At 47.2% G+C, this 26,399-nt stretch overlaps 1 protein-coding gene across 13 annotated transcripts in view; it reads right to left on the minus strand.

Moving 5' to 3' along the window:
- Positions 1-328: 328 nt before the first annotated feature.
- The window catches only part of COL6A3 (collagen type VI alpha 3 chain), a 62,973-nt gene continuing 36,902 nt past the window's right edge, over positions 329-26,399 (minus strand). For 7 of the 13 annotated variants that reach the window (XM_080399804.1, XM_080399798.1, XM_080399809.1 and 4 more), the window contains 32 exons: positions 26,256-26,348; positions 25,779-25,832; positions 24,683-24,754; positions 23,683-23,709; positions 23,513-23,557; positions 23,360-23,413; positions 23,115-23,177; positions 22,652-22,717; positions 21,917-21,970; positions 21,224-21,259; positions 20,638-20,700; positions 20,268-20,330; positions 19,514-19,576; positions 18,769-18,831; positions 18,012-18,062; positions 17,438-17,473; positions 17,271-17,333; positions 17,056-17,118; positions 16,381-16,413; positions 16,249-16,285; positions 16,131-16,142; positions 15,474-15,967; positions 14,753-14,852; positions 13,590-14,288; positions 12,235-12,343; positions 11,205-11,482; positions 9,638-9,898; positions 7,871-7,945; positions 5,578-5,757; positions 5,412-5,465; positions 691-861; positions 329-467 (listed from right to left, as the gene is read on the minus strand). In XM_080399804.1, the coding sequence (XP_080255930.1) occupies positions 427-467; positions 691-861; positions 5,412-5,465; positions 5,578-5,757; positions 7,871-7,945; positions 9,638-9,898; positions 11,205-11,482; positions 12,235-12,343; positions 13,590-14,288; positions 14,753-14,852; positions 15,474-15,967; positions 16,131-16,142; positions 16,249-16,285; positions 16,381-16,413; positions 17,056-17,118; positions 17,271-17,333; positions 17,438-17,473; positions 18,012-18,062; positions 18,769-18,831; positions 19,514-19,576; positions 20,268-20,330; positions 20,638-20,700; positions 21,224-21,259; positions 21,917-21,970; positions 22,652-22,717; positions 23,115-23,177; positions 23,360-23,413; positions 23,513-23,557; positions 23,683-23,709; positions 24,683-24,754; positions 25,779-25,832; positions 26,256-26,348 (3,573 nt within the window). In that variant the 3' untranslated portion in view covers positions 329-426. The remainder of the gene's footprint in view (positions 468-690; positions 862-5,411; positions 5,466-5,577; positions 5,758-7,870; positions 7,946-9,637; positions 9,899-11,204; positions 11,483-12,234; positions 12,344-13,589; positions 14,289-14,752; positions 14,853-15,473; positions 15,968-16,130; positions 16,143-16,248; positions 16,286-16,380; positions 16,414-17,055; positions 17,119-17,270; positions 17,334-17,437; positions 17,474-18,011; positions 18,063-18,768; positions 18,832-19,513; positions 19,577-20,267; positions 20,331-20,637; positions 20,701-21,223; positions 21,260-21,916; positions 21,971-22,651; positions 22,718-23,114; positions 23,178-23,359; positions 23,414-23,512; positions 23,558-23,682; positions 23,710-24,682; positions 24,755-25,778; positions 25,833-26,255; positions 26,349-26,399) is intronic. The other 6 variants (XM_080399802.1, XM_080399803.1, XM_080399805.1 and 3 more) reach the window with 5 other exon arrangements.

Here is a 26,399-nt window from a genome sequence, read left to right on the forward strand (position 1 = left end):
CTGTAAAGTTATGCTCAGTTACGAAAACAATGAAAGCAAGCATGTAACAGTTGCAGTGAAGTTATTATGATTTTTTTTTTGGTCTCATTTTTATGGTGCCTTAGATAGGCAGACTGCCGGAATCAGAAAGAAAGGGTAATTTAGAGACATGTTGAGAGACAGTAACAATCTGCAATTAGGTAAATATTTGGTAATGTTGAAGCTATACAATATAACCCGGACACATGTAGCACTCAGTCCACAAACAGTTTAGCACCATATTGATAGGTCATGCAGCAAAACTCTTTCTTCAAGGTTTGCTTGGAAGTTAAAAGCATGAAATAGTACAGTGCAAGGTAGTCTATACCCTTAGCTTCTATAGGGGTAAGGTGGCAATGGCTGATGCTCCTGGCTGTCTCAGAGGTATGTGTTGACAGGTCGCTGGCTCTATGTTCCTATCGTTGTCAACACGCCAGGGTTGATGTTACCTGAAAAGGTTTGATGGAGAAAGAGAAAATAAATGAAGTTATTCTGTGCATGGGAAGCCATGCAGGATATTGAGGGAAGGTAAATGACTTAATTGCCAGGACTTGCTGTGGAGTCCAGAGGGCCACAAGCAAGCTCATAAAGCCATGCACCAGACTGGAAATGACAGGGACCTGGCTGCCCCCCCCCACCCCCACCCCCCCCACCTGCACATACGCTGCTTACCAGACACGCAAACTTTTTCACATTCTTTCTGCGTGTTAAATCTGTTCTCGTTGCCTCCACAGCCACCATACCAGAACCGGGCACAGCTCTTGGTCTCAGGGTCGTAGTACCATTTTAGCACAAAGTTCCTGCAGGTCCCCTCATCTTTTTGCAGCTGGCAGATATCCATGACTGCAGATAAAAGCAGGAGCAAAAAGAGTCAGCAGCCGCATTCCTGGGTGAAACACAACTTCTCTGAATGTATTTGCATGGCAGAGAAGTGCCCGCAAGCAGGGCTGGCATGCAAGCTCAGAAAGGGCGACCGCAGCATAGACATTGCACAACTGTGACTAAATCCCCCTGTTTGCAAAGAGAAGATCTTTCTTTGGAGATCACCAGCCCTGATCCACAAGCCCTGGGCCATGTTGCTGTAAGACATCCACAGAGCGATGCTGAGATGAGGGATAAGTGCTGCATGGCAGCAATTGCCTGCAAATCCCCTGGATTTGGCAGATTCTCAGTGCCAACCTGAGTTGGCAGGTCTCAGAACTGGGACGGGACAGGCTGAGCTGCAAGGGAAAAAGTATTTGCACCATCATTTTCCCATCAAAAACACTGGCTTCCTCTGAAAAGAGAAATCTATGTGAAGATGCTCCTGGACCTACCACACACTGCACCCTGGCACCCTGCATCCCTTGCTCGGTGAGTGGGGAACAAATAAACAAAGTACAATGTGTTAAAATGAAATTGCCAAATAAATTTTGGAAAAAAAAAAAAAAAAGAAACAAAATCCTGTATTAGCCACTAATTTACCATGAAGTCATCAAGAAACAAGGCATCCCTTGTACACAGGGATGTGAAAGCACCTCTGCTCAGCACGGCGTAACCATCAGCCATCACAGTTTGTCCTGCAAAAGCCTTGTTACCATAGCCCTGAGTCAGGCAGATCCCAAAAATTTCTGGTATCTCGCTCATCAGTGCCACTTATCTGTACAGCTCCTTGGGCATGAATGAAAAACGTAAGTCATCAATCAAACAAGTAAATCAGCCAGCACTGAAAAATGAATGGGGGCGAGAGGGAATCAGACAGGCAAAGTGTGGAGTTTCTCTTACTAGAGGAGTATTTGCAACCAGGACCCCTTTTTTAATTAAGGGGGGGAAAAGTCCTTTACCTTCCTTTTTTTTCCAAAAGCAAAGGTAAATCAATGTATTCAGAGTACACCAGCAATGACTGCTGAGGAAATTCAGAGCTTGATGTTATCGTCTGATAATTGTGTCTTAGAATCATGCCTTTTGTAAACTAGGTGCCCGAAATCAAGCTACTTCTAAAGGACTTGTCTGCAATGGTGGTTAACAGCCCCAAGTTTTCTGCAGTCCCCTTGTAATCACATAGGGCCCCCAGAAATAGCCCTTGGTAACAGCAAAGGTGCCTGAACTAATTGAATCCTTGGACCACTCGTGTGAAGGCAGGAGTTTGTGAGATCAAGAGCTCAATGCTGGTAAAAAAAAACCCTAATATTATATTCACGTTTTAATGATTCTGCTTCTCCCAAGCATTAAGAAAAGGCAATCAGCCAGTATTTGTAAGAAGCCGAGAGAGAACTTACCAGGTCTCCGTCCTACCAGAAATAGAGCCCCAACATACCCATGAATTATTACAGGAAAGAATATATAGAGATAGGGTGAGTATATAAAAAGGTGCATTTGCCAGCAGTTTTCTTTGGAGCCTGATGAAAGTAAATGTATGCTAAACCCTTCTAAAGTTTTCATGAGAATAAGGGCGCAGAAGATTATCCCTGAAATCCCAACTAGAAAGCAGGTCTGGCAATGGACCCTAGGCAATACAAAAGCCCTGGCAGTGGGTTTACTTTGAAGCAAATTGCAGCTGGTGCTGGTGGCTGCCCAGAGCCCAGGAATGCTGCAGCAAGGCTGGGATGCTCCCAGGATGGACATCCTGCGGCACTCTCCTGTGTGCAGGAGTCCCTCTGTGCTGTGAGCAGCTGAAGAGCTCTCTGCCAGAACAGCATTGTGGCCAAAGGGGTCAGGCTCAAGTGGTCCGTGCTGCAGCCGTGATGGACACTGCGTGGTTGGTTTGAGCAGTGGGTTTACTCTTTAGATAGGAGAAGCTGGGAATACGTTCTTTCTGAGAGAGGAGATATATGTGAAGGGACGCTGCTGCCCATCGTCCCATTCTAAATGCAGCTTTTTGAATCAGGATTTCTTTTTTAATCTCCATTTTTCCTTGGAATTTGAAATCAATATTGATATTCCAATTCAGCTTTGCTTTTGGCTGTAGGAGGCCTCCTACAGCCAAAAGCTTCCCCATGCCTTTGGCAGGCTTTTTCCCATTTTATATTTGGATATTTTTTTTCAGAGTCCATCTCCCTTCTTCCCTGCCTTCCAAAACACTGAAAGCCAGCAGATGTGAATACAAGAATGACTCTACCCCAAACCGTGTGCACCCTTTCAGGATTCCAACCAGTAATCAAAACATTCAGCTGATGGGAGGTATGATACATTTTTCCTCTGCTGCACAGGGTCCAGACAGCCCAGCTTTCCCTCCCTCCATCCCCTTTGGCAGTGGAAGCAGCCTTCAGGATCAGCAGGCACAGGGAAATTCAACCACCGCTTTAGAGGCAGATCTGATAGAGGCAGATCTGACTTCAGGAAAGCTGCTGAAATTTCACTTGAGCTGTAATCCTCAGTTTGCCTGCCCTGATAGTCACACTGCATGGGCTTGTGCCGCCCTTCGCTTTCAGACCACCGTCAAACACCACCGAGTAACCCCTCTGGGTGAACCATTGCCTGGCATTTTAACTGAAACCTCCTCCCCCACCAGAAACCTCAAGCCCAAAACACAATAAATAAACCAAAAGCTTATCCACACATTTCAAAGAATTGATGGAGAGCAAGAGCTAGGGAGCTGAAGTGTGCTTTAAGCTGTGGCTGCCTCTGGCAGGTTCAAAAGAGGGGACAGATACTGTAAGCCAGAATTTTAATTCATCCCATGGAGAAAATGTGCCTGGGCTCCTCAGTTGCACTTACAGTTAATTTTGCCATGGTAAAAATTATTAATAATAATATATTAAAAAATTCAATAAGTAAAGGTTATAAAAAAATATAAAAGGCTTCAAAGGGGTGGTGGGTTGGGTCTGGTGCACATTTTTGCACCCAAAGAGCCCTTAGGTTTGAGAGACTAATTCATTCCTCAGCGCTGCACCTGGCTGCGGTACCTGGTACGGGCTGAACCAAGAGCCCGACCCAATGCCCAGAGTTTTAAAAGCTGATCTGCACACGAACCTCCCATGTCTCTTTTTCCATGGTGGAGTCAAGCTCTGGTTTTGCAGAAAATGAAAAGAGAATAAAGTGGTGAATAAAGCAGGGCGGGCAGAGACGTGAGCGTCCTTCCAGGGCCCCTCAGTTGCTTTTCTTGACTATCTGCCCAGGGCAGAACGGCGCCAAGTTCATGAAATATCACTTTAGCCTGAACCACAGTTGCTGGAAACATCATCAAGGCATGTGACGATGATCAGAAGGGGCTGGTCTATGGGATGGGGCTAGCAGAAACACGCACCCTCAAGAAAAGCACATCAGGGAGGCTTTCTTGCTCTGTGAGGATGAAACCCTGCTCTAGATTGAAGCTACAGGTTTCTGCACAAGCCACAGGCTGCTTCCCCTGGCTGAAAAGTCCTCAAACTGCAACCAGTGGGTCTTTGTCCATGATGCCAGTTTGCAGCCCAGAAGCACCTTGCAATCTCCTTTTGCAAGCAACTGCCACCCCAGGCTGGTGGTGACCTCCTCCTCGCTTGCCTGCAGGGGCACCCACAGCTGGACTTGGGCTGCACCACCACCAGTGACAAAAATTCCCAAGTCTGATTTAAGGAGCCTAAAACAGACCTGAGGAAATCAAATGGGTGGGAGGCATCCTTAATTTGCCTTTTCAAACCCTGTTAAGACCCTGTGAGAATTAAAGCCCTGCAATTAGGTACCACAGCTCACTCCTAAGTTTCCCTCCCATCTCTGCAAAGTGCCCTGAAACACCACGAGGAGGGGCAGGCTGCTATGGTAGCACGGCTTTGCTGCAGCCAGGTTCTCATCTCAACCCCTTGCTGAACTAACACAGGTGATTGCAAGGCTCTACTTCCTTTCCCGGTCTCGAAGAGGTTTGCAAACACAACCCATTAATCACAGAAAGTCCTTGAGAAGAGGACGTCATTGCCATTTTCCTGTGGGCTCCTCCCTCAACTTTGATTTTTATCTTCTGGTGCAAAACGAAAACACCTGCACGCAAGACCTGAGCCTCGTGGAGTTATTTTCCATCAAGTGTTTTGGTTACAGGCAATGAAACATTTGCAATTCGTTGCATCTCATAAAAGGCACACCACTGAGCGGTGGCATTGGTTAGTCATGCAATGATAAGAGAAACTGCTTTGGGACCGTGCCACGCTCCCGTTCAGCACCCCACACCTCTTATGAAATCCAGTGCGTGGCTTTGCCATATAGCTGTGGTTTGCACTCAGGTTGTGCAAACACAGTGTGTCCTGATGTGACAACATGCATGCAAGGTGACTTGCTCATGCAAAGCAGATGGTAGGGCATGGTCATGTCAAGGAGTAAATGAAAACCAAGTCTATACTACTGGTGATCTTGTATTGGACAAGCTTGGATGCATGCTATGAAATGGTCAAGGTGAAATAATGGATTTGCTTTGATTTGTGATTATTATTGGGTTTGGGTGTTACCTGATGATAATTTTTTCTCAAGGGGTGGCTGCTGCATGGCTTTCTCAGCTGCTGCTGGAGGAAAAAGTGCGTGGGTTTGGATTTTAAATGATGCATTCTCAGCAATCCAAACATTGTTTGACAATATGACAAAATACAAAAGGATTAATCCCCATGTGGTACTTACATGGTTTTAAGCATTTGCTAATGCACTCAGCTTCGGCCTCAAATCTATTGGCATTACCACCGCAGCCACCATACCAACCCTGGCTGCAGATCTTGTTTTTGTAGTCAAAGAACCACACAATCTGATAGTCCTTGCACTGCATGCCCATGTCAAAGTCCAGCAAGCAAGGGTCTGGCCAATCTGCATGTCAAAAGGTGCAAAGGTTAAGTGAATCTGAAAGCGTTAAAAGCTGAAAAAGCACAGAGATTGAAAAGAAAAAAAAAAAAAGCCCGGTACAGGACTGGTGGCATTTCTTTATGGTGTGATTTCTCTTGCTGAATGCAAATCTTCCCCAGCCTCCAGCTTGCCTCTTCCCACTCTTGATTACATCATGCATCCAAGCTCCAAGTCCCTGGACCATGGTGGTGGGAGCCCCTTACTCCCTGCTGGTGCACACCGGATCAGGCCCTCACACAGCTTCCCCAGTCTATTTTCAAAGCCATTTGTGTTGGCAGCAACTTTTAGTCCTTAAGTGTATTTATTCTATCTCTAAAGGCAAGCCACACCTGGTAGACTTTAAGGCTCGATGAGAATTTAAACATATGTTCCTTTCCTGCCCAGAAATGATAATTTAGGTCCAAATCCCAGAGCTTTTATTAGCAAGGATAGGCCATCCCTGCTAGCAGCTGCTTTGCCTATATAAGGAGGGCAAAATCTGGGGCTTCCTTGGAGGTCTGTCCGAAGATTTACAGATGGGTCTCTCCCGCTGCACAGAGAACCAGAGAAGACTCAGCTAAACAACCCATCCCAAATCCCCTGCCCTGTTTAACCTCTTTAGTCCTGTTGAAAAACTTCAGATTAGCATCCTTGGGGAATGTTTCCCCCAAATTGCTGGCTGCCATGAATCCTCGGGCAGAAACATTTGCTACAAGTGGGTCAACAAGAGTAGCTGAGATTGCGAGGTCTGCGTTGAAGCGCAGAGTGAGCACACAGCACATCCATTTTCCTTCGGGCAGACCTACGCAAGCCTGCACACCTTGTTTCCAAAGGGGTGGCATACAAGGGGTTAAACAAAGCCATAGGGGATGCATGTCACCTGGTGGGGACAAGCCAGGTGAAGGCTTCAGAGGGGATGTCAGTGTCAGGGAGAGGGAACAAATGAGTGGGAACACATAGGAAGTGTGGGATGATGGGACATGCAGCAAGGCAGCAATGAGATGGTCCTGCACGGCCAGGGTGGTACCACCAGCCAGGCATGAGGTCTGTGCTCATCCCTTTCAACGTGAGCAGCCAGACCCCAGCAGTAGCTTTGCAACTCTTGTTGGCTGAATGCACTGAGCAGCAGCATCTCCCCATGCTCTTACATCACCTCAGGAAGAAAATGAGCCACAGTGCAAGTGAAATGCTTAAAGCAAAACATGGGAGTGATGATAGAGGGATGAGCTCTGGATGCCAGATCCATAGCTGGTGCCTGTGAGGGTGTTGTGCTGCTTTATGAAGGTTGAAAGCCCTTGCAGACCCTTGGAGAAAGGGTTGCCACCTGGCCTTTACAGTACAACTGAGTCTAATGGCACTGATATAATGAGCTTGATGTCAACAAAAGCAATGAGATGGCATATTAACAGCTACAGTGATTATGGATTATTAACAGAGGTTAATGAGATTAACAACAACGTAGGGGCTGACAGCTTGCTCATTGAGAGGTTTACTACATACACCACTGGTGGCAGAGAAATAGGGGGTGGGCAGATGGGTGAAACTGGAGGGAGGCAACCAATTAGCCACATCTATGGAAATGTTTGACACTAACTCCCCTGCAGTCCTTGGCTTTTGGTCAAGCCCTTGTTGACAGTTGTGCCTTTGCCCCAGATGGGGAGAGAGGGAGCAAGCAAGTATCAGGCAAAGTTCTGCATCCACACCTGCATCTATGCCTGCCAGGGAGGCCATGGGGCACAGCGTGTCCCTAGAGAGCAACCAGCGCCTGGGCCCTGGCTCATCTCCCATCCTTGCAATGGAAACAGGACCTGTTTTGAATCCCCCATGAAGATCACAGCAACTTCAGGGGACTCTGGATCCAGCATGGGGCAGAGACCCCAATACAGGGCTGAGACCCACATGGCCAAGGATGTCATCAGGGTCATGATCTGTTGGCTCTGCAAAGGAAATGACTCGCAGATCTTTCGGTCCCAGCACAGTTCAGAGAAGGAATGGGTTTAGGAACAGGCAAAGTGAAGCTCAGTGCAAATGGCCAGGCTCTTGATGGGGGTCTAGGCAGAGCCCCCAGCTCAGCACTCTCACCGTCACCCATACTCACCACTGTTGGGCCCTTCCAGCGGCTCGGTGTTGAGCATCATGTTGGCCAGGGACACCTTGGGCTGAGCCACGGTCTCTGGGGAGAAGAAAGAGGGGGTCAGCCAAGGGGAAGGGGATCTGCGGCAGCAGTCATAAACAAACTCACTGGCCCCATCACCAGCATGAGGGAGACACACAAGTTGCAGGAGTCAGGTCTGGGTCTGTTTACCCTAGCACATACATTTCAGAAATGTTTATTGAAGGCAGCTGACAGGATGAGTAATCCACAACCACCCAGCTGTGCTGGGATGGGTTTGCCTGGCTCTCCCCAGCCGCCGGCAGCTCTGCTGCGCGGTCAGGCTCATCCTTGGGGGTGACTGCAAAGGAGCATCCTCAGGGCCCCATGTGACTGCTTTGGGTGGCCCCCACTCACCCCACAGCATGCGACTGGGCAGGGATGGATCATCCTTTGTTCCCCTGCAGCCTTTAAGGCCTGTCTGTACATCGCATGCCTCTCTTCGACCGCACTCCTCCCATCTCAGCCTCACATCACTCTAGGAACTGTGTTGTTGAGGACTGTCACTGGGGGAGGCAATCCCTTGTGATGGAGAGGAGAACATGGTGCATACTGCATCACGCTCTGCATGACTGCACCCTATTGCATCAAGCCCTTTCTCAGGGCAACCCATGGCTCATTTTCCATGGGGCTGGAGGGGGCTGCAGCCACAGGAAGGGTTGGATTTGCTTTTCTCTGGTGGAGGGTATGGGTGTGGGTAGGGGAGACAGGGAGCAGTCCTACACAGTGTCCAGGTCACAGCTTGTGGATAAACATGGTGTCACCAGTGCCTACCCGGTTTGTTCCCATTCAGGATTTACTCTGTGGGAAATGCAGCTTCCGTGGGCATCGAGAGCTCCAACTCGGCGCATGCAAATATTACTTCTACACATTGATGTCTTTTCTCAACATTTTTGTGGGCATGTTTATTGCTTCTGAAGGTAAGAGACTTCAGACCTGATCCAAACCCGCTGAAGCCAATGGGAAGGCTCTCCATGGGCACTGAAATTGGCTCCAAAGTGCCAGAAGCAGCCAAATGCGGCACTGGCAGGACCAGCACAAACTTCTTCTACACACTGCCAAGCCAAGTCACCTCTACGCCAAACTATATTTAAAAAATTGGCTCTCTTACACAGCAACTCTTGGCTATGCCAAAGGGTTTGGTGAGGTTTACATGTGATCTGTACACATGGAGCTTGGATCTCCAAAGGACTAAACCCTTTGTTTAATCTCTTATTTGTGGGGTTTTTTTGGATAATATAATATGCAAACCAGATAGGTGCTATGGAAATGGCCATCGGAGAAGCTTGTCTTACTTATTTTGCCACCAGGCTGGACTCAATTTACTCTGTTAATCCAGTTTGACTCTTACCATTAATTACAGCAATGCTGGCTGGACCCCACCACGATCCACTGTGCAAAGGCTCCTGCATGCACAATAAAATAACCCCCCCTCTGGGACTGCTCTAATTCTCCCGCAATCTGTGTCAATTTAACACCACTGAGGTGTCAACTTGCTTTTTTCAAAGAAACACATTTCAGTGTTTCATAACCGGGTCCTGCTGCTGGTCTGGAGGATGCCAGACATGCAGTGACACAGCTGAGCATTGCCAAGGCTGGTGCTGTTGACACCAACTGATGATCTGTCCCTTACACATGTTTTTTTTCCCCAGTTCTTTGTGTCTGCTTTATGAAGAAATAAATGTTTATGTATTTTCATCAAGAGGTACTTACTTGTGGTGAATGTCCCTGTGTAGGTTACTTTGGGTTGGGATTTCTGGTAGCCGGTAATGACGACAACGTATTTCTGCCCACTTCTGAGTCCTCGGATGGTGTGCTCAGTGCCAGTCATGTTCTGCTTCTGCACGAGAGACTGGTCATGTGCTAAGGTGACGGTGATATCAAAAGTGTAGGTGTTGTGTGGCTCGGGGCTGGCCCAGCGCAGCCTGGCACTGTTCTCAGTGACATCTGCAATCTGGATGTCGTGGGTCTTTGCTGCAACACAAAATTGGAAGAAACATTAAGCAAGGACTGGAAGAGGAAAGGTCTCAAGGAAAAAATGTCTCGGTGCTGCAGGATGTCCCTCGCAGTCCACAGCAAATAAATTTGCCTCCAGCCAGCTGTGGCATGTACAAACCAGGTTATGACTTTGCTATTTTAGACACCCAACCCAGCACATTGCAGGGAGGCTTTTTTTTTTTCCAGAGTCTAGATGATTTACCAAGTGGTTTATTTATTTTTAATAATCTGCTGCAATTTAGCAAAGCAAAGCAATTTTTTTAATGAGGTTTACTCAGCCTGAAATGTGATTCCCAACACAACCTTCCCAACTACTGCAAACATCTCCGGTCAGATCCTTCTCTAGGGTGCAATGGATTCATTGAACTGCTGAAGATCTTCAAGCAAAACCTGCTTAATATCGAACATAATCTTAGAAAGGTCAAAGAAGCTATTAGGGAAAGGTTTTCTGGCTATGGCAGAGTATTGGATGAGACCTTTATAAATGCTGCTTGGAAGAAACAGTGGAGCAAGAAACACCAAGAAATGTTTGTTCCCCACAAGCTGATTAAAGCATTAACCTTGCAAAATCTGACTGCTTCTATTTATCGCTTTTTATTTATTATTTACAAAGGGTCATGCATTCATTCACTGGTTAAGCGTCCCTGTGCTTTGACACATGTTCTTTATTACTTGTTCACCTAGTGCAGATCTGCCTGCACCCCCTTGTAAGAACATGTGGGAAAACTCCTTTACATGAGCTGTGCTCACATGAAAGAGCTTTAGCATTCCCAGATAGGTCTCCACACTGATTCAGTGATGAACTAACTGAACTATTTATATTAGTTGATGGAGAATTCAGACAATGCCATTGTATGAATCACCATAAGTAGCAAAACTTAGCCAAGGGGTAACCATGCTACAAGGAAAACATAGAAAGCAAATGGGCCACGCTAGAAAGAGAAGTGCTCTGTCACTGTGCTACTGGCAGTAGATGATGAATTGTCCCATGTTACATCCTGCTTGTATTTTTGTATTTTATATACAGGTGTCCCCCACCCGGTTTTACGCATCGTTGTCCACACAAGTCAACAAAGCTTTAAACCCTCCGTGCAGACTTCCAGTTTTGCACCTAAAAACTTGTTTTGTGCCAGCAAGAAATTTGGCCTCTTAGTGACATTTCCCATAGGAATAGTCCTCTCAGGGAGGAAGAAAAGCCACAACCCACTGTGGTACAGACAAGCATGGGGAAAGCATGGCAAACATGGCACTGCCTACATGGGGAAAGCCTTTCACGTACTACCTTGTCTCCTCCTGCCGCCTGCCCCGCTAGCCGTGGTGTTCGCGGTGGTGCGGCTGGTGGCTTTGGCATGGGCAGTGATGCTTGCTGTGCTCTGCGTGGTGGTGTTCAGCTGGACCACGGTGCTGGATGTGGTCTGGTTGGTGGCTCTGGTCTGGGCTGTGGTGCTGGCAGTGGTGGTCCTGGCTTGGGCACTAGTGCTTGCAACAGGCTTGATGCTCGCAGTGACTGTGGTGCTGGCACTGAGGGTCTGGCTTATGGTCACATTGGGTGCCACATACCTGTCAAAGGAAAAGCAGCTGTTATGGCTTTTTTCCCCCTATATAAGCAGAATTTTGGAAGTGGAGGGGAGTTGATATAGAAGCCATTGGCAAGAACCCCCCAGAGGTCAATGTTCTTTGTCAGCTTTAGATATGCCCACAGCCAAGCAGTGAGAAGTGCTGCAGAGCATTGCCTGTCCCTTGGGGCACAAATCTGTCTATACATCAGCTTTACACACTTAAAGAGTGAATTCAGCAGACAGGTTTGTAGCATGCCTGATTTCATGGGGCTCAATATTCTAAAGCTAGGACAGCTCCATGCCAGCAACGCATGAGTCCTGGTGACACAACTTTACCTTCTGTTCAGAAAATATTAGGATATATTCTATGATGGGATTCTGATTATCAGATAGTCCAGGGCAGCCCAGCCTCTGAAAAGTCTGTTGAGTGGAAAACCCAAAATTAACAGTAATTTCTGGATTTTCTGACCCGCATGATGACAGTAGCATGTATCTCCTTCATATTCTTTATACACACATACATATGAAATTGAACCCAAATTTAAAATTACATGTGAACTTTTCTACCCCTCTCTAGCAGATATATCCGTTGCTCTTTTGACACAGCACTAAAGGAGCTAGTGAAATACTGATAACCCTGGTTGTTAGCATCGAAGTTGCTTTTTCTTTCTCTTTCGAAAAAGGAAGTGAAGGCTTCTTTCCCAGACAGGCTGTTAGCAAAGCTCATTCTGCTGCAGACAAACTGCTACTTACACTGCTTTGTGTCCGGTGTGCCCGGGGCTCTGATTCTTGGCTTGCTGGTTGCTCTGGAACCACTCGCACTGTCTCTTTATCTCTGGAGACAGGTGGAAAGCAAAGTCGCCTAGAGAGAGAGAGACCCTGGCATTAAACACGTGCTGAGGATGGTGATTACCTACCAACAGTACATTACATATATTTCTTTTTGATTAAAAAAAAACCACCACCACCTCTCATCTTCTTGTTTGCTCTAAAAAAAGCTACAGAATATCTCTTGACGTTTGCTGTGGTTACTGCAGCATCCCGGGCTGGGAGACTTCTTATTCCAATTTACAAACATGAGAGCAGTAACTACAAGATACCAGAGGGCTGTATGTCTTACTCTGTCACATGTAAACAGCTTGCTTATAACAAGGCACTTCCAAACACATGGTTAATATCTTTTCAAGAGTTAGAAGTTTCCAGGACCCCTGTAAGTGGTAAATGGAAAAAGCAAACTGAGAAAACCTAAACATTTATTTCCAGGGAAAGATGTACTCATGTTAGCTTCCTACTTAGCGCAAGACATTCCTGAATCAGTGGTTTATTAGCCCAGTAGACTGATTTTCAACACTTTTTTTATAAAGCAAGCTTTCCTAGAAAAAGCCCGTTTCTTGTCCTTGCTGGCCAGGTCCGTTTAGGATCTCTGGCATCTGGCTCTAGCTAGATGGAGATCCAGCCTGAGGTCTTGCTAAACTGAGATGCAAATTTTCTAGGCACAACCTGCACATCCCAAATGCAACAGTATTATTTATCCCTGAGCAAAGAATCCTCTTCATCTGGTCCTTAAATCTGCATACAGCAACTCCAGAGCTCAGCCTGAGCCATCCAAATGCCTGCTAGATGCTGAAACTGGGAAGAAAGGTTGCTGGGTGTTAAGGGAGCTTATGGGGGTGCTAGCAGGCTGTTGGGCTGCAGAGGACCAAGAGTCCCAGCAAGAGCCCTTATGGGAGACGTTGCTGATGTGACCAGTAAGCCAGGCAGGATTAAGTCAGATCCCACAGGTGAATCCATGGAGACCAAGTCAAACCAGACAGAAGTGAAAACTCTACTTGGCAGATCAGCAGACTGCATGGGATGGGATGGAGAGACTGAAGTGAACATAGCACAGATATATTCAACTAGGTGGACCTACAAGCAGCAACAAACAGACCAAAATGTACAGAATGTATAAAAAGAGCCTGACTTCAGGGTGCTCCGCTACCCAAAGAGGTGGTCAAGTTGCAGCCCACCCAGCCAACAGGCAGGTAGACCAAACCTGGCAGATTAACCCCTCTGAGGTCAAATGTTGTCCCTTCCATAACGCTTTGGCTGCAGGATGTTATACTTACTTCTGATAAAGGATGGCAGCAGTCTCCCAAAGCGTAGCAAGGGCTCTTCATGAAGCTCTCCTGGTTTATCAACCAATTTGAAGAACACATCATTTGGCTCACTAGCTAAGCTATAGATATTCTTGGCATTCACCTTCCTACCAATGCCCAAAACAACAAAGAAGTACCCTTTGCATTTTGCATTGGTAACAACCTTCTGCAAGTTCTCAAGTTCTTGTTTATTCACTTTTCCAGTTATCATCAAAACTATGACTTTTAGATCCCGAGGGTTTGGTGCACTTTCAAAAATATGAGCTATTGTGTGTTCAATGGCACTTCCCGTAGCCCTTGTGCCGTGGAGCTGGGTCATTTGGTTGTGAAGGTAATTAATGATCTTCTGTTTGGATCCATAATCAGTTAGTGAAAACTCAGTTTTTACTGGTGGGAAGCTTGAGTTGGTTTCGTATTCGTAAGGAGCTTGCTGAAGAACTGCCACTCTCGCGTGGTGCTGAGATACTTTTGGCTCAGAGCTGATTTCCAGGTTACTGACGAGGTAGGAAATGTACTTCTTCATCTCACTGAACTGCAGAGGGGTGGTGGACTCTGAGCTGTCCATGATGAAGGCTATGTCAGTGTCTACATCTGTTGGGGCTGCCCTTCTGTCTCTGAATACAGGTCTCTGACTACCAAGACCACAGGTGAGATCAGGGTCACACACATCTAGGGAAGAAATACATTAGGTTTCACCTAATCTTGTGTCATATGAAATAGTATCACGCCATGGACGTTCACTGCTCCATTACATGATACCAAATTCATTTCATCCCACAACACATTTAGTTATGCACTTAGTATTTTTACACACTCCTTTGTTGAAAGGGATCCCTGAAGCGCTCTGTCATAAATGGCAGAAGGCCATATTTCAGAGTGTTTAGTTACCGGTATTTGGGCTGTAAAAGTGGGAACCAGCCAAGAAAGCAGCTTCTCTTTACGAAGAGGAGAACGCCCAGCAAGCCTCATTCACAATGTCAGTGTTTTCTGCTCAACCCAAGAACATGAATCCCTTGTCTTTAGCAGCAAAAGGGCTGACTCCCAACTGGCCTCCCCTTCTGCACCACTGACAACTGACTGCTGCGTGACCAGAAGGATTTGGCACTGTTTAGAGTAGAAATTGGATGCTTTACCCAGACAAATGTGACAAGTCAAGAGCCTCCGGATAGTTTCGTTCAGCTGACTGCCGCTGGTTGGAAGAACAATTGCGTGTCCAACCGCTGTGTTGTTGATCTGGTTAGAGGCAAACAGAAAAATATGGTGTTAGTAATGCTGTTATTTTCAGCTCAGAGTAGGGGGGGGGCAATCCACAACTCTAAGGGAGTCTCTACTCAGCACGCTGCTTTTGGTGGATCCTATTTGGAGGAGCCTAATGCCCCCAACATTCGTTAGTGGGACTAGTTTAGAGACATAAACTCCAAGAAAAGGGTCAAGAGCTTGAACCAGTGCTCAGCATACTCGTCAGGGGCTTTTTTTTATTGCTATGAATCTTTGTACATCCACTCTCCCTCTGCCAACAAAGCTAATGCACTTCCACCTTCCCACCCTTAACCTTTCTGTCAGACCTTTCTCACGATGGGACCTGTCTTGTCTTCTGTTTTGTACCACACCTGGCACCCTGAAGCCATTGTCTGGGAAACAAATGACTCGTCATAACCTCACTAGCATTTCACAGCATCCACTGCTTTCCTAGTGGATATGCTGGATGAGTTTGGCCAGCAACGTTTTCTCAGCGTTAAGCATTTGAAAGGCATGTGGAAGCCAACTACTGCCTGTGGGAGCAGCTGCCATCCATCTCCCCAGCAAACCAGGCTGAGGCCACAAGCAGAAAATGAAAGGGTGAACGACCCCAACCTCCAGAGCTCTGGTGAGAACCGGGTCTGGCCTGCTGGTGAGGAACACGGGCATGACCCCAGCGTCGTAGAGTTTCAGCACGGCATCGTTGAGCTGCGAGGAGGCTCTCGTGTCCCCGTTGCTGAAAAAGACAGCCACCTTCCTCATAAGGAAACCGCTTCGGGCACGCTTGAAGGTATTCCTGGCCACAAAGGACATGGCAGTCTCCAGGCTGCGTGGCTTCGTGGTCAGGGTTGCCTGGAAGTTTTGGATCTGCTGGAGAAGGCTCGATTTCTTCCTGGCATCAGCAAAGCGGATCTCTGTGGTGACCTCGTTGTTGTAGGTGACCAGAGCCACCCGGGCACCCCGAGGACAGTTGCTCTCAGCGATGGTTAAGTTGTTGACCACTCTGAGCACAGTTTGCTTCATCCTGTTGAAAACATCCCTCACGACGCCTGAGGAGGTGTCAATAGCGAAGGCCAGCTCAGTCGGAAAGACAGGGCACTCCTTGGGACCTGCCAGAAATGTGTGTTGGGAACAAATCGTACCCCAGATAGTTGTCAGGGAGCCAGGACCATGTCCTTGGCAGGGGTAAATAGTTCCTACCCACATATGTGGGGAGAGCAACAATTCTTGCACACAGTCACACTGGGGTTTAAAGGACTGAAGGTGACTTACCGTAGCAGCAAGCTGGGGAAAAAATGGGGGAAAAAAGGCATTTTGGTTAGTGCCATTTGTAACATGATGGGCATATAAGGGTAGAGACAGGGAATTAGCAAAGCACTGATGTACTCACGGCATTTGTCTTTGATGTTCCGCACAAGCGCACATTGCTTTAAAAAAATAAAAGAGAAAGTGAAAAAAGAGATATGTGACATAGCTAACAAAAGAGTATTTGAAAACAAGAGACAAATCATGCCACACTTACATCTCTGGATTCTCCTTTATCACCTTTAAGTCCCTGTTTAAAAAATAAAGACAAATTGAGTGCAGTATGTATTTTCAGGGTGCCCCATGAACCCACCTGGAATAATTATTTAACCACAGGTCATGCAGAAGCCAAGGGAAAACCTGCCTGGTTTCAGTTGTGTTTCCAACAACAGGAGGAAATGTTTTTCCATGGGAGGAGTAAACCTAGCTGAAGCCAGACCCAGAAGGGACAGTTAGGATGCTCTAGGTTCATGTGCAACGCAAACCGAGTCTCCTTGGCCTTTCTAGGGTGTTCTGTGCCAGTCAGATTTGGTCATGGACCAAATTCTGTGTGGGATGATAAAGAGCTGAGAACTTCCTAGAAGGAGCTTTAAGTGTCATATTGCTGTGGGGAAATTCTAGTGCCTGATAAGAGCCTGTCTCTTGATTTTTTCCTTCTGCTGTACATTGCAGTTTGATGACAGGTAAATATTTATCAGTGATAAACAGCTAGTTAGGAATTTATAGAGACACGTTCAAGGCAAATAAAAAGGAATTTTCCCAACTTTAAATCAGCAGGAGATGGTGATGGGCCCATTTTTCAACCCCGGCACTAACAGGGACCACCACATTTCTCAGAGAAGCAATCAGGAGTCTCTCAAGGTGAGAAGCCAGTAATACAATGAACACTTACAGATGGTCCGGGGTATCCAACCTCTCCTTTCTGACCAGGTGTCCCAGGACCTCCTGCATTTCCCTAGAGAGAGAGAGAGAGCTCAGAGAAGTCCTCTCCATGAACATGTGTAGGAGGACTCTAAAGAGCATGGGTCAACACTTGGGGGGAAAAGATGTGTACATCTTTCAGGCCATTCATGCAGCAGGGAAAAATTGTGTCATGGTCCAACTTACTCTGCGGCCTCTGTTTCCTTTAGGGCCAGGACCTCCAGCACCACCGCGGTCACCAGGTCCACCCTGGTGGGGGAAAACATAAACATTAGCTCTATATCTGCACAGGACCATAGGTAACACCTACGCTGTTTGGAAAATGAATGCATAGCTCATGGGCTGCACCATACCTTGGGCCCGGGGTAGCCTATGAAGCCACGTTCTCCCTGAAACAATATAGAAGTTTATTTCAGTATGTTTTAGAAAGTGAACCTGATTTTGCAGGCAGATCTGTCACAACTGAAGGAATGAGACAATGGAAGGAGAAGAGAGAGAGGCTGTAAATTAATTTTGTAATTTTGTTCCTTATATGATTAATAAAAAGCAAATAGCCACTCTTTTTCAGGTCTGGTTTCTCCTTTAAGGCTAATTTCAACTGCAGAGGAGATGTCAGAGATGCTGGTGCATCCTTTTCCAAGTCCCACAGACACTGATGGGGCTCTCTGGCTAAATGGTACAAAAACGTCCTGCTTCCTCCTTGAAGAGGCTGATTTACGTAGCCAAAACCAAGACAAAGGCAGAGGGGAAAGGTCTGAAGAGTCTTGCCTGATTTTCTCACCAGAGTACACATTGGGCTGATTTTTGTCCGTGTACGTATCTGACTTCACCTAGGCTCTGCCCTTGCCATCTGCACTGGAGACCTTGGCTACTTCCTTGCCCTCGGTACCTCATGTCGGTCGATGGGCATGCTGCGCATACACCTACCTTTCTGCCTTTAGGACCTGGGCCACCAATTCCATCTCGTCCATCATCACCCTAAAATTGGAAAGCCAAAGTCATTAGTATGCGGTCATATGTGAACAACTTAAACCTCACTAGAGCCGGTGGCATCCGTAGAACCCACTGATGCCACAGGCCTGTGAGAATTCCTTTTATGGATGAAATTATTGCAAGAAATTAAAGCACAAAAAAGCGGTGCCAAAACTACAAATCTGAATTAAAACCTGCTCAGTATACACATATAATGTGTAAAACCCAGGTGGGAGTTAGCAACAGGGAGCAGGTTAGGAGGTCAGTCAATGCTAGGCGTGTACTTATAGCTTTGTCTGACCCAAGCTTGTTCTCCCTTGCTTTGTGCAACCCATTTTTTCCTCATTTGGCTCCTCATTTTACAGAGTAATGAGAATCAGGCCCCACAGAAGTGCTCACTTAGTCCATACATCCTTTTTATAGGTTACTTTGGACTCACACATGGGGTCAGCTGAGGGCGTCTACTCATGCCTCGTGAAATGAGTCACTTTTCAAGTGAGTATGATTCATCTTATTGAAGGAATTACCGTTACCAACTATGCTCGTACCAGCTGAATACATAAAACTGATTTCCCTCTCTCATATTGTACTACAGAGGATGCAAAATCCATAGGGGAGCTAAACAGTCTGCTGCAAAGGGCTGTGGCCCGTTTGCCACAGGAGAAGGTTCAGCCCAGTGTCCTTAAAGGTGTGAGCACATGGCCACGCTTACCATCTCTCCTCGTGGGCCCTGCTGTCCATTTGGCCCTTTGGATCCGGGGTTTCCAGGCTCACCCTGCAAACAGGAGCATCTGTTAAAGCGTGTGCTGAAACCCCAGGCAACTCTGAGCCGTTCCCACCCCATCAGCACTGGTTTCTTTATATAAACCAGCCTGCAGCGGTCCTTGCAGCAGAAAGGTCTCATGACTGGACCTACACAACCAGCAATGCTACAAAATGCTTGTTCTTTAGCGGGACCTTTAGTGGTTTCAGGAAAGCTGAGCAATGGGACATGGGAAACCAGCCAGCTCCTACCACAGGATGGTGCTTGCTTTTTATAATTGCCGGAAAAATAAAAGTTCCCAAGCTGTGAGGATTTTGCCAGTGCAAACGGATGGTGGAGGAGCCATGGAAATGAACCAGCATGTGTGAATCTGGAGAGAGAAAACCATACAGAGGGCATGGAGAGATCCAGCACAACCACCTTCCCATGTGGACAGTGGCTGAGCATCTGCCCTGGAAAATCACTTGGGAATCTCGGTTACTCAATTAATTTTGCCTCTCTGTCCAATGAAATGGGAGCCTAATAAAACCACCAGAGCACAGACCTTGCTCTACTCCACACCATGCAAGCCAGTGAAAACAAGCTGACTTTGCTCCAAGAGATTCATCTCGAGTATTTTTTTAAGCTCACTCCTATCCAGAAGCTTTTCATGGCTCTTTTTGTTGCTGATGCCCAATGCTTGTTGAAGACATACCTTTCGCCCCATGGGACCAATCCTGCCCCGCTCTCCTGGGGTTCCTGGTGATCCACTACCAGCCTGGAATAGAAACAGGAGAGGCATGTTTGCAATGTGTCAAGAAAACTAGGTGCCAGAAACTAGAGGATTGGGTTGCCTAGAAATCGGGCTGGTCTTCTCGAAGCACCTTAGGAAATTCAGAAGTCTAATTCATGGTCAGGAAGAGCTGAAGGACCAGGTCAGTTCAATGCACATGTCAACAGCAACTTAAATTGTCCCTGGAGACCCCCCCAGGACAGGGGTAAGCAGGAAGGGCAAAGTCCTTCTCAGGATGGGGAAATGGAAGATGTGTCTGGCTTTATGGCCACAAATCTGGCTGGGGTGTAAAGCAGGAGGGAGAAATAACTGCACGGGGAGGGGCCCAGCAAGCATGTAACATGGTCATGCTCAGGCTTCAGAGGTTGAAACATCTTGGAGGATGCCCTGCCAGTCTCTCAGGGCTGTTCTTTAATTAAGATTGCAAACCATGATGGGCCAAAAGCCCTTTGCGGCTGCTTTTAACTCTTTCTTTTCTGTAACTCTTGATCAAGAAATCTTTAGCATAAGTTGAGAGGAGAATCATACTGGAAGACTGTGTTGTAAGAGAATGAAACAGAGTTGGAGCCCTAGAGGGGCAGAATGGAAAGACACATCGGCTACATCTTATTAACTCAGTGAGATGCTCTTGCTGAGCATAGTTGGGGCAGTGGCTGAGAAGCAGCAGAGGTTTTACCCTGGGTCCAGGAATGCCCTGCTCTCCTCTTATGCCTGGTGTGCCAATCTGGCCGGGTGGACCCTGTGCAGGGGGAAAAGAGAGACTGTGTCAACACACATGAGCAGAAACACACCAGTGCTACACAAGAAGGCAAGAGAAAGCAAATGCTACAGTGCCTGAACGGTGAGTTTCAAACACATCACACCTTGGGTGGTGTGAATCCAGTGGCAAGCTTGATGTCCCAGGGCAGGACAGCCAAGCCACAGCACACCCAAAAATACCCAAATCCCAACAGTCCTCACTGCTGGGACTCTGAAGAAGTGGCTGTGATGAAATAAAACGACAGCATCATGAGGTAAGACACTGACTTTGCTGTAAGCTCACTGACCTGTGGCCCTCTCATGCCTTGTTCTCCAGCTGGCCCTGGCTGACCGACCGAGCCCTTGGTGCCCTTGAAGTGCAAAACAAGACAATGCAGGTTAGCATGGGGGGACATGGTCAACACTATGGGGAGGGAAAAGAGATCTCAGGGCATTTACAACTGCATAAAGAGCAGGAGAACAGTTGTTTGGGTGTTGGTGGTTTGGTTTTTTTCCCCAGAATATGGTTATAGCAGAGAATAAGCACAGAAGTGACGGTAATTTTCTTTCTCCAGTCAATGGGCATCAAGCTCCTTTATGCTTTGGCCCTGTTACACTGCCCCAGCGGCACACGGAGATGAAGCATCTGACCAGGGAATGCTGCAGAGGATGGGAAGCTCCAGGCATGTGGACGGCTGATTTTGCACAGAGTCCAGAAAGGAGCATACAGGGAGATGAGCCTGAGGAGAAGGAAGGAAATTCGGAGGAAAGAAGAAGAAGAGAGGAAGAAGCAAAGCCTGCATGTCTCTCCTCTTGGCACATCCCTCTGGATGCTGTGGCTGCCTGGCCGGTGGCGTGGCAGGAGCCCCAGGGGTTGTTCCCCTCACCACTTACCTTAATTCCTATCTGTCCCCTTCGTCCTGTCATACCCTGTGAATAGAGAAATTATGAGACTTGTTACTCAAATATGTAAGGACACGTTTTCTGTTGCTGTTAGATCCATGTATCACCACTTCTTTTAGTCCAAAATTAGGCTTGAATAGCTTAAACTACTGAGGAGAGAGGGAGAGAGAAATCCGTATGGCCAGCTCTCTCAAATAAAATTTTGGCATGTTTCCTCCTTCCTCACTTCTCCCAACCCTCTACCGCATAGGTGAGTTGCTCCCTCCCATGTGCAGGAGCATGCCACAAACCCTGGGCCACGTGCCCCGAGGGACAGACAGCAGCAGAGCAGCAGGGAGTGTATCCCCAGGCATCCCAGCTACTCCAGCTCCAGTTTGGTTTTTGCCTTTCAAAAACCAGCAGCCAAATGCAGATGCATATACCAGAGTGAATCAGGTGTAACTCCACTGATCCAAGCACCAAGTTACTTGCATGTGAATAATTTGGGGATTAGACCTTTAAAGTCTATACAGCAAGCCAGGAAACCACCAGGTATTGTCCTTTTGAGTTTTTTGAGGGGGTTGGTTGGAGTTTTTTAGGTTGAACTCCTGGCACTTATGAAACAAGATACATGGGAAGGCAAGAGGGGAAAAGTCATTGTCAATCTAAGCTCAGCCCCTGCTGACTGCAGGTCTGGCAGCTCACCTTCCTTCCAACTCCACCGTCTTGGCCATCCAGCCCCACCAGTCCTGGCTCTCCCTGAGGGAAAAGCAAAATTCAAGTGAGAACCCTGACATGAGCAGGCTCTGGGAAAATAGGTTCCGTTCTCAAGAAAGGGGTCCTGCCATGCTCTCACACGAGTTCCTTGATATTCCTGCATCGGTGGAAACTCTTCTAACAACTCACGGAGACTTTCCATCAAGTTTCTGAGCTAGCACAAGCTGACATTCCCATTCTTTGGGAAATGCCATCAGACATTTTAAGACACATATTTATTCTGAGCTGATATGAAAACAAATGGGGTTTTAAATTTTCCAAAATGTGTGGGGGTTTTTTTTCCAAAGGTTTTCAGGTTAATCGGGAAACTCAGACTTGATATAATCTAAACAGTCCTCTGCTTTTGTATACGACCCCCAAGAACATATGATGTTAATTTCCAAGTACAAAGTTATTTTCAGTGACAGTATCCCAAAAGGCACTATAAAATAGTACATTTTTTAAAAAGCACTTTTTACACAAAACATTAAACTCACTTCTTCCCAGAGAAGGTTTTGGGTGCAAACCAACAACATTTTCTAGTGGAAAAATACTCCAGCTGACAAGGCACAATGAGTTTAAGAAACCTGCACCTTTTTGGCAGCATCCTTTTTTCTTACTTTCTCTGTCTCATCTTATTGTAAAAAAACAAAAAAACAACAGAAGACAGCACAGAAACTTTACCATTGGTCCAATTTCACCCTTTGGGCCTCTGGATCCCCGTTGAGTATTATCAGCTCCTGAATCTCCCTGAAAGCAATAGAGCAATGAGAAACATCTGTGCAAGTGGGACATGAAAGTCAGACATCATAAACTGCTTTGCTAGAGTGCAGAACCAAGTTTGGGTTTTTTTCTGGGTTTTTTTTTTTGACTGAATTAGATAACGTATTATTGGTGTTTTCAGACAGACACAGCTTTTCAACTGAAAAATAATACTATTGACGAAAAAGAGGAAGGGGAATTTTAATATAATGAAGCAGTGATTGACAGGTTGGTATCAAGAGGCGTGTGTTTCTCACACGTCATCTCCGAGTTGCTGGACCTGCCACTACCAAGCAGCATTTAGTAAGCCTGAGTGCATGCTAATGACATCCAGGACTGGTGGAAAGTGAGTGGGAAATCAAGAAGATGCCTTAGCAATATTTACCGGGTCTCCGCGGAGCCCACGGTCGCCTCGTTCTCCTCGTTCACCTTTAATTCCCTTATCACCCTGCAGGAAGAGACGGAGAGTTAGTGAGAGCAGCCCTTGCCTGCCGAAAGCACCTTTGCTGCCACCCAGCTCTGCCTGGCCCCTCAGCCCCAAGGGGAGTGTGGTGGCTTCTCACCCTCCCCTGGATCAAATCCACCTTTTCACCATCCTTTAGCCCCATCATAAATCAGATAAAAGCCTACCCTCCTGCCAGAGTATCCCTTCTCTCCAGAGGAGCCAGGCAAGCCCTTGTCTCCCTAAGAAAGAAAAATATTTTAGAATATTTGCTGCTTTCAAGGTGTTTCGCAGGTGCTTCACTGAAGCATCTCATTATAATAACAATTAAAATGACTGACCTCTTCTCCATCAATGCCATCCAGACCCATTTCTCCCAGTTCACCCTGTGGAAGAGAGGCGAAGGGCAAATGCTCACCAAGGGAAAGGGGAACAAGGAGGGGGGATACCACATATAGATGTGTCTGTATGCTCACGCTCAGCACCGTGACATGAGGAAATAGTTCCATACCTTTTCTCCTGGGAATCCCCGAGAACCCTAAAGAGATCAGAAAAGGGAGTTACTCTTCTTTTGCCCAGTTCATCACCGTGGGAAGCGGGGCGGGGGGGCGGGGGGGTGTCTGTGCTTGGTGGCAGACCCAGAGCCAGGACTGGGGAAGGACAGCCAGGGCTTGCTGCACCAGGGTTCGACAGTCCATTGTTTGCCTTACGCCAACCTTCTTCAGCTGCCTCCTCAACACTCATGCCAAGATAAAATATGTGCATCATGGGGTTTATCCAGCTGATCCAAAAAAATAGCTTACTTCTTAACCACAACTCTTTCTCCATTGACTTCCTTCTCTCCCTGCACCCTCTTTTATATGAACCCAGAGGAAGTTTCGGTGCCTTTGTCCAAAGCTGGACAGCTTTTTAAAGAGGTTCAGTAACTCAGCTGCAGCTAAGGGGCTTGGTTCATGCACTGCTGTGCTCCCTGCCAGAGGATTCAGTTGGTCAGAGCAAATGGTAGGAAATATCCCCTGAATATCGCTGAATATTTCCCATAAATATCATACATTTCATCACCTTTTCTGGCTTGTGGCGTGGCTCCTATTTTGAACCATTTGCTCAAGGTTCTTTAAAACAGCAGCCATGGCTCACTTTTCAGCCTTGTCCCCACAGACTTCCATCCACACACTGTCCCAGCCCTGGGGCCAAGACACGCACATGCCGCTGCTTGGTGTTAAGAACAAATTCAACTCTTCTCACATCTTGCCCCTAGAGCAAGGCTGCAGAAAATAAATCAGCCTTGTCTGCAGATTGAGCCTGGGTCACTGGGCTGCCCTTTTGCTCTTCATAGCAACACTAAAGCCATGACACCTGCTGAAAGCCTTGGTGCTTGGCCAAGTGGACGTCACCACCCGAGTGGACTTGGTGGCTGTTGCATGACATCCTAAAGCAGCAGGGGTTGCCCCCAGTGGACTCCCAGCAACTGGACTCTAGGTCTGCTCTGTGCAGGCTCCTTCCACACGTACCTTGGTTCCTCTGTGCCCAGGGCATCCCTGGAAACCCTGTGTCCCGTTCACACCCGGTGGTCCACGTTCGCCCTGTTGCATGGAGGGGAAAATGCAATGGTCAGGGTTTGCCTGCTAAGCATGTTTCTTCAGCTAACTGTATGCATCTGTAAGTGCAGGAGGTGGTTTGGAAGCACAGGAGCAAAGAGAGTATCAAGTTTTGAAAGGTCAACACCCTGCTACCCCATCTCCCTACAACCTTCCTCACGCAGAGACCGACTTCAAGTCTTCATCACTGAGAAACATCCTTCCCAAACTCTCAGCTATGAAAGAGCTTTATAAAACTTCTTCAAAAATAAAATGACAAGATGAAACCCTCAGAGCTCTGCAGAGATGGGTAATCCCATCTTGACCTTAACGCTCCAGGAAAACATTGCATCGCGTGCGATAACTGACAGCAGCATTTGGCCCCTGCCTGTGCTATTGGAAAAGCGATGAGCACCACCAGCCCCTTGGCCTCGGCTTCACCTCCTGGGCGTGATGTGTGGGGAGTTGTTTATTCCAGGGGTGACGTGGGATTCATGAAGTAAGAGTTTGGATGAAACAGTGCTAGTAAGAAGTCATGGGATTCATGTTGTCTGTCACTGTGATGGATAGAAACACCCCTTCTGGGTCCCATTCTTGGACTAATTCAAACCTTTCAGCTGCATTTTGTATGGATAACTTTGGCATAGGCTGCACCTTTAATGAAGTTGGAGCTTTTAGTGTGTTCATAATCACCCTATGCTGCTCACAGGTGTTTGGAACCAGCTGCAAACATTCCCACCTGCCTTACAGGAATTGCACAGAGCTGGGTCGTATCAAAGAATGTGAGTTATTCCACCCATCATGCCTTCTTCAGGTCTCAAGGAGCTTCCTACTGACCTTCTCCCAGGAGCAGCTGGGCCTCATGACTCGGGCCTTCACACGGGGGAAACACAAAGTTCTGCTTGCTCTCTCATCTGATTCACACCCAAATACCCAGCAGAAAATATTTAGTGAAAAAGCCTCCAAGTACTTCACTGTAGTGAGATCCCTTATCTAAGCATTACCATGCAGAGCAGGGGCAATCACTCACCGGTCCTCCTTCATCACCAGGATAACCTCCATAGCCAAGATCACCTGTGGCACCCTAGAAGACAGAGAGGATTTTGCATTTCTTGCATAGTTCTGTGATCTCCCTCTAAATTGATGTTCAAGATTTCCCTCGATTTGCACAAAGCAGCTCGGTCATCTGTGTAAACAAGTCAATGAGAAAAAAAGCCTCCCTTTGACATCCCTAAATCGTTTCACAAGACACTTCACCTCCTCCTTCCAGCCACTCATCCCTGCCCTCTTGGTTGTTTTACACAGAGGCTGTGAGGAAAGGGAAGAAAAGCAGCTCTAACTGCTGCGTGTGGCCCAGGGCCAGTTTTAAAATGGGGATAAGTGGGGATGACCTCCCCGTTAGCATGACCCATTGCAGTGTGAACAGCCTGCACATCACCTCCCATCACCACCATGGTGGACACTGACCTTGCACAGGGACCCTTCATCCACAGGCGAAGGGACCTACCTTTGGTCCTATGGGGCCCGGCACACCTCTGTCCCCTCTCTGCCCCGAGCACTTGCATGGCACCTTGCAGCATGTCCTCTCTGCGATGTTGTCCTGCAGCAAGACACACGTGGCACAACGGGAAGGTGTTAGAGAGCTGGCAGA

This window comes from Falco punctatus (genome assembly GCF_963210335.1).
Source record: "Falco punctatus genome assembly, chromosome: 8".
NCBI classification, from domain to species: domain Eukaryota; kingdom Metazoa; phylum Chordata; class Aves; order Falconiformes; family Falconidae; genus Falco; species Falco punctatus.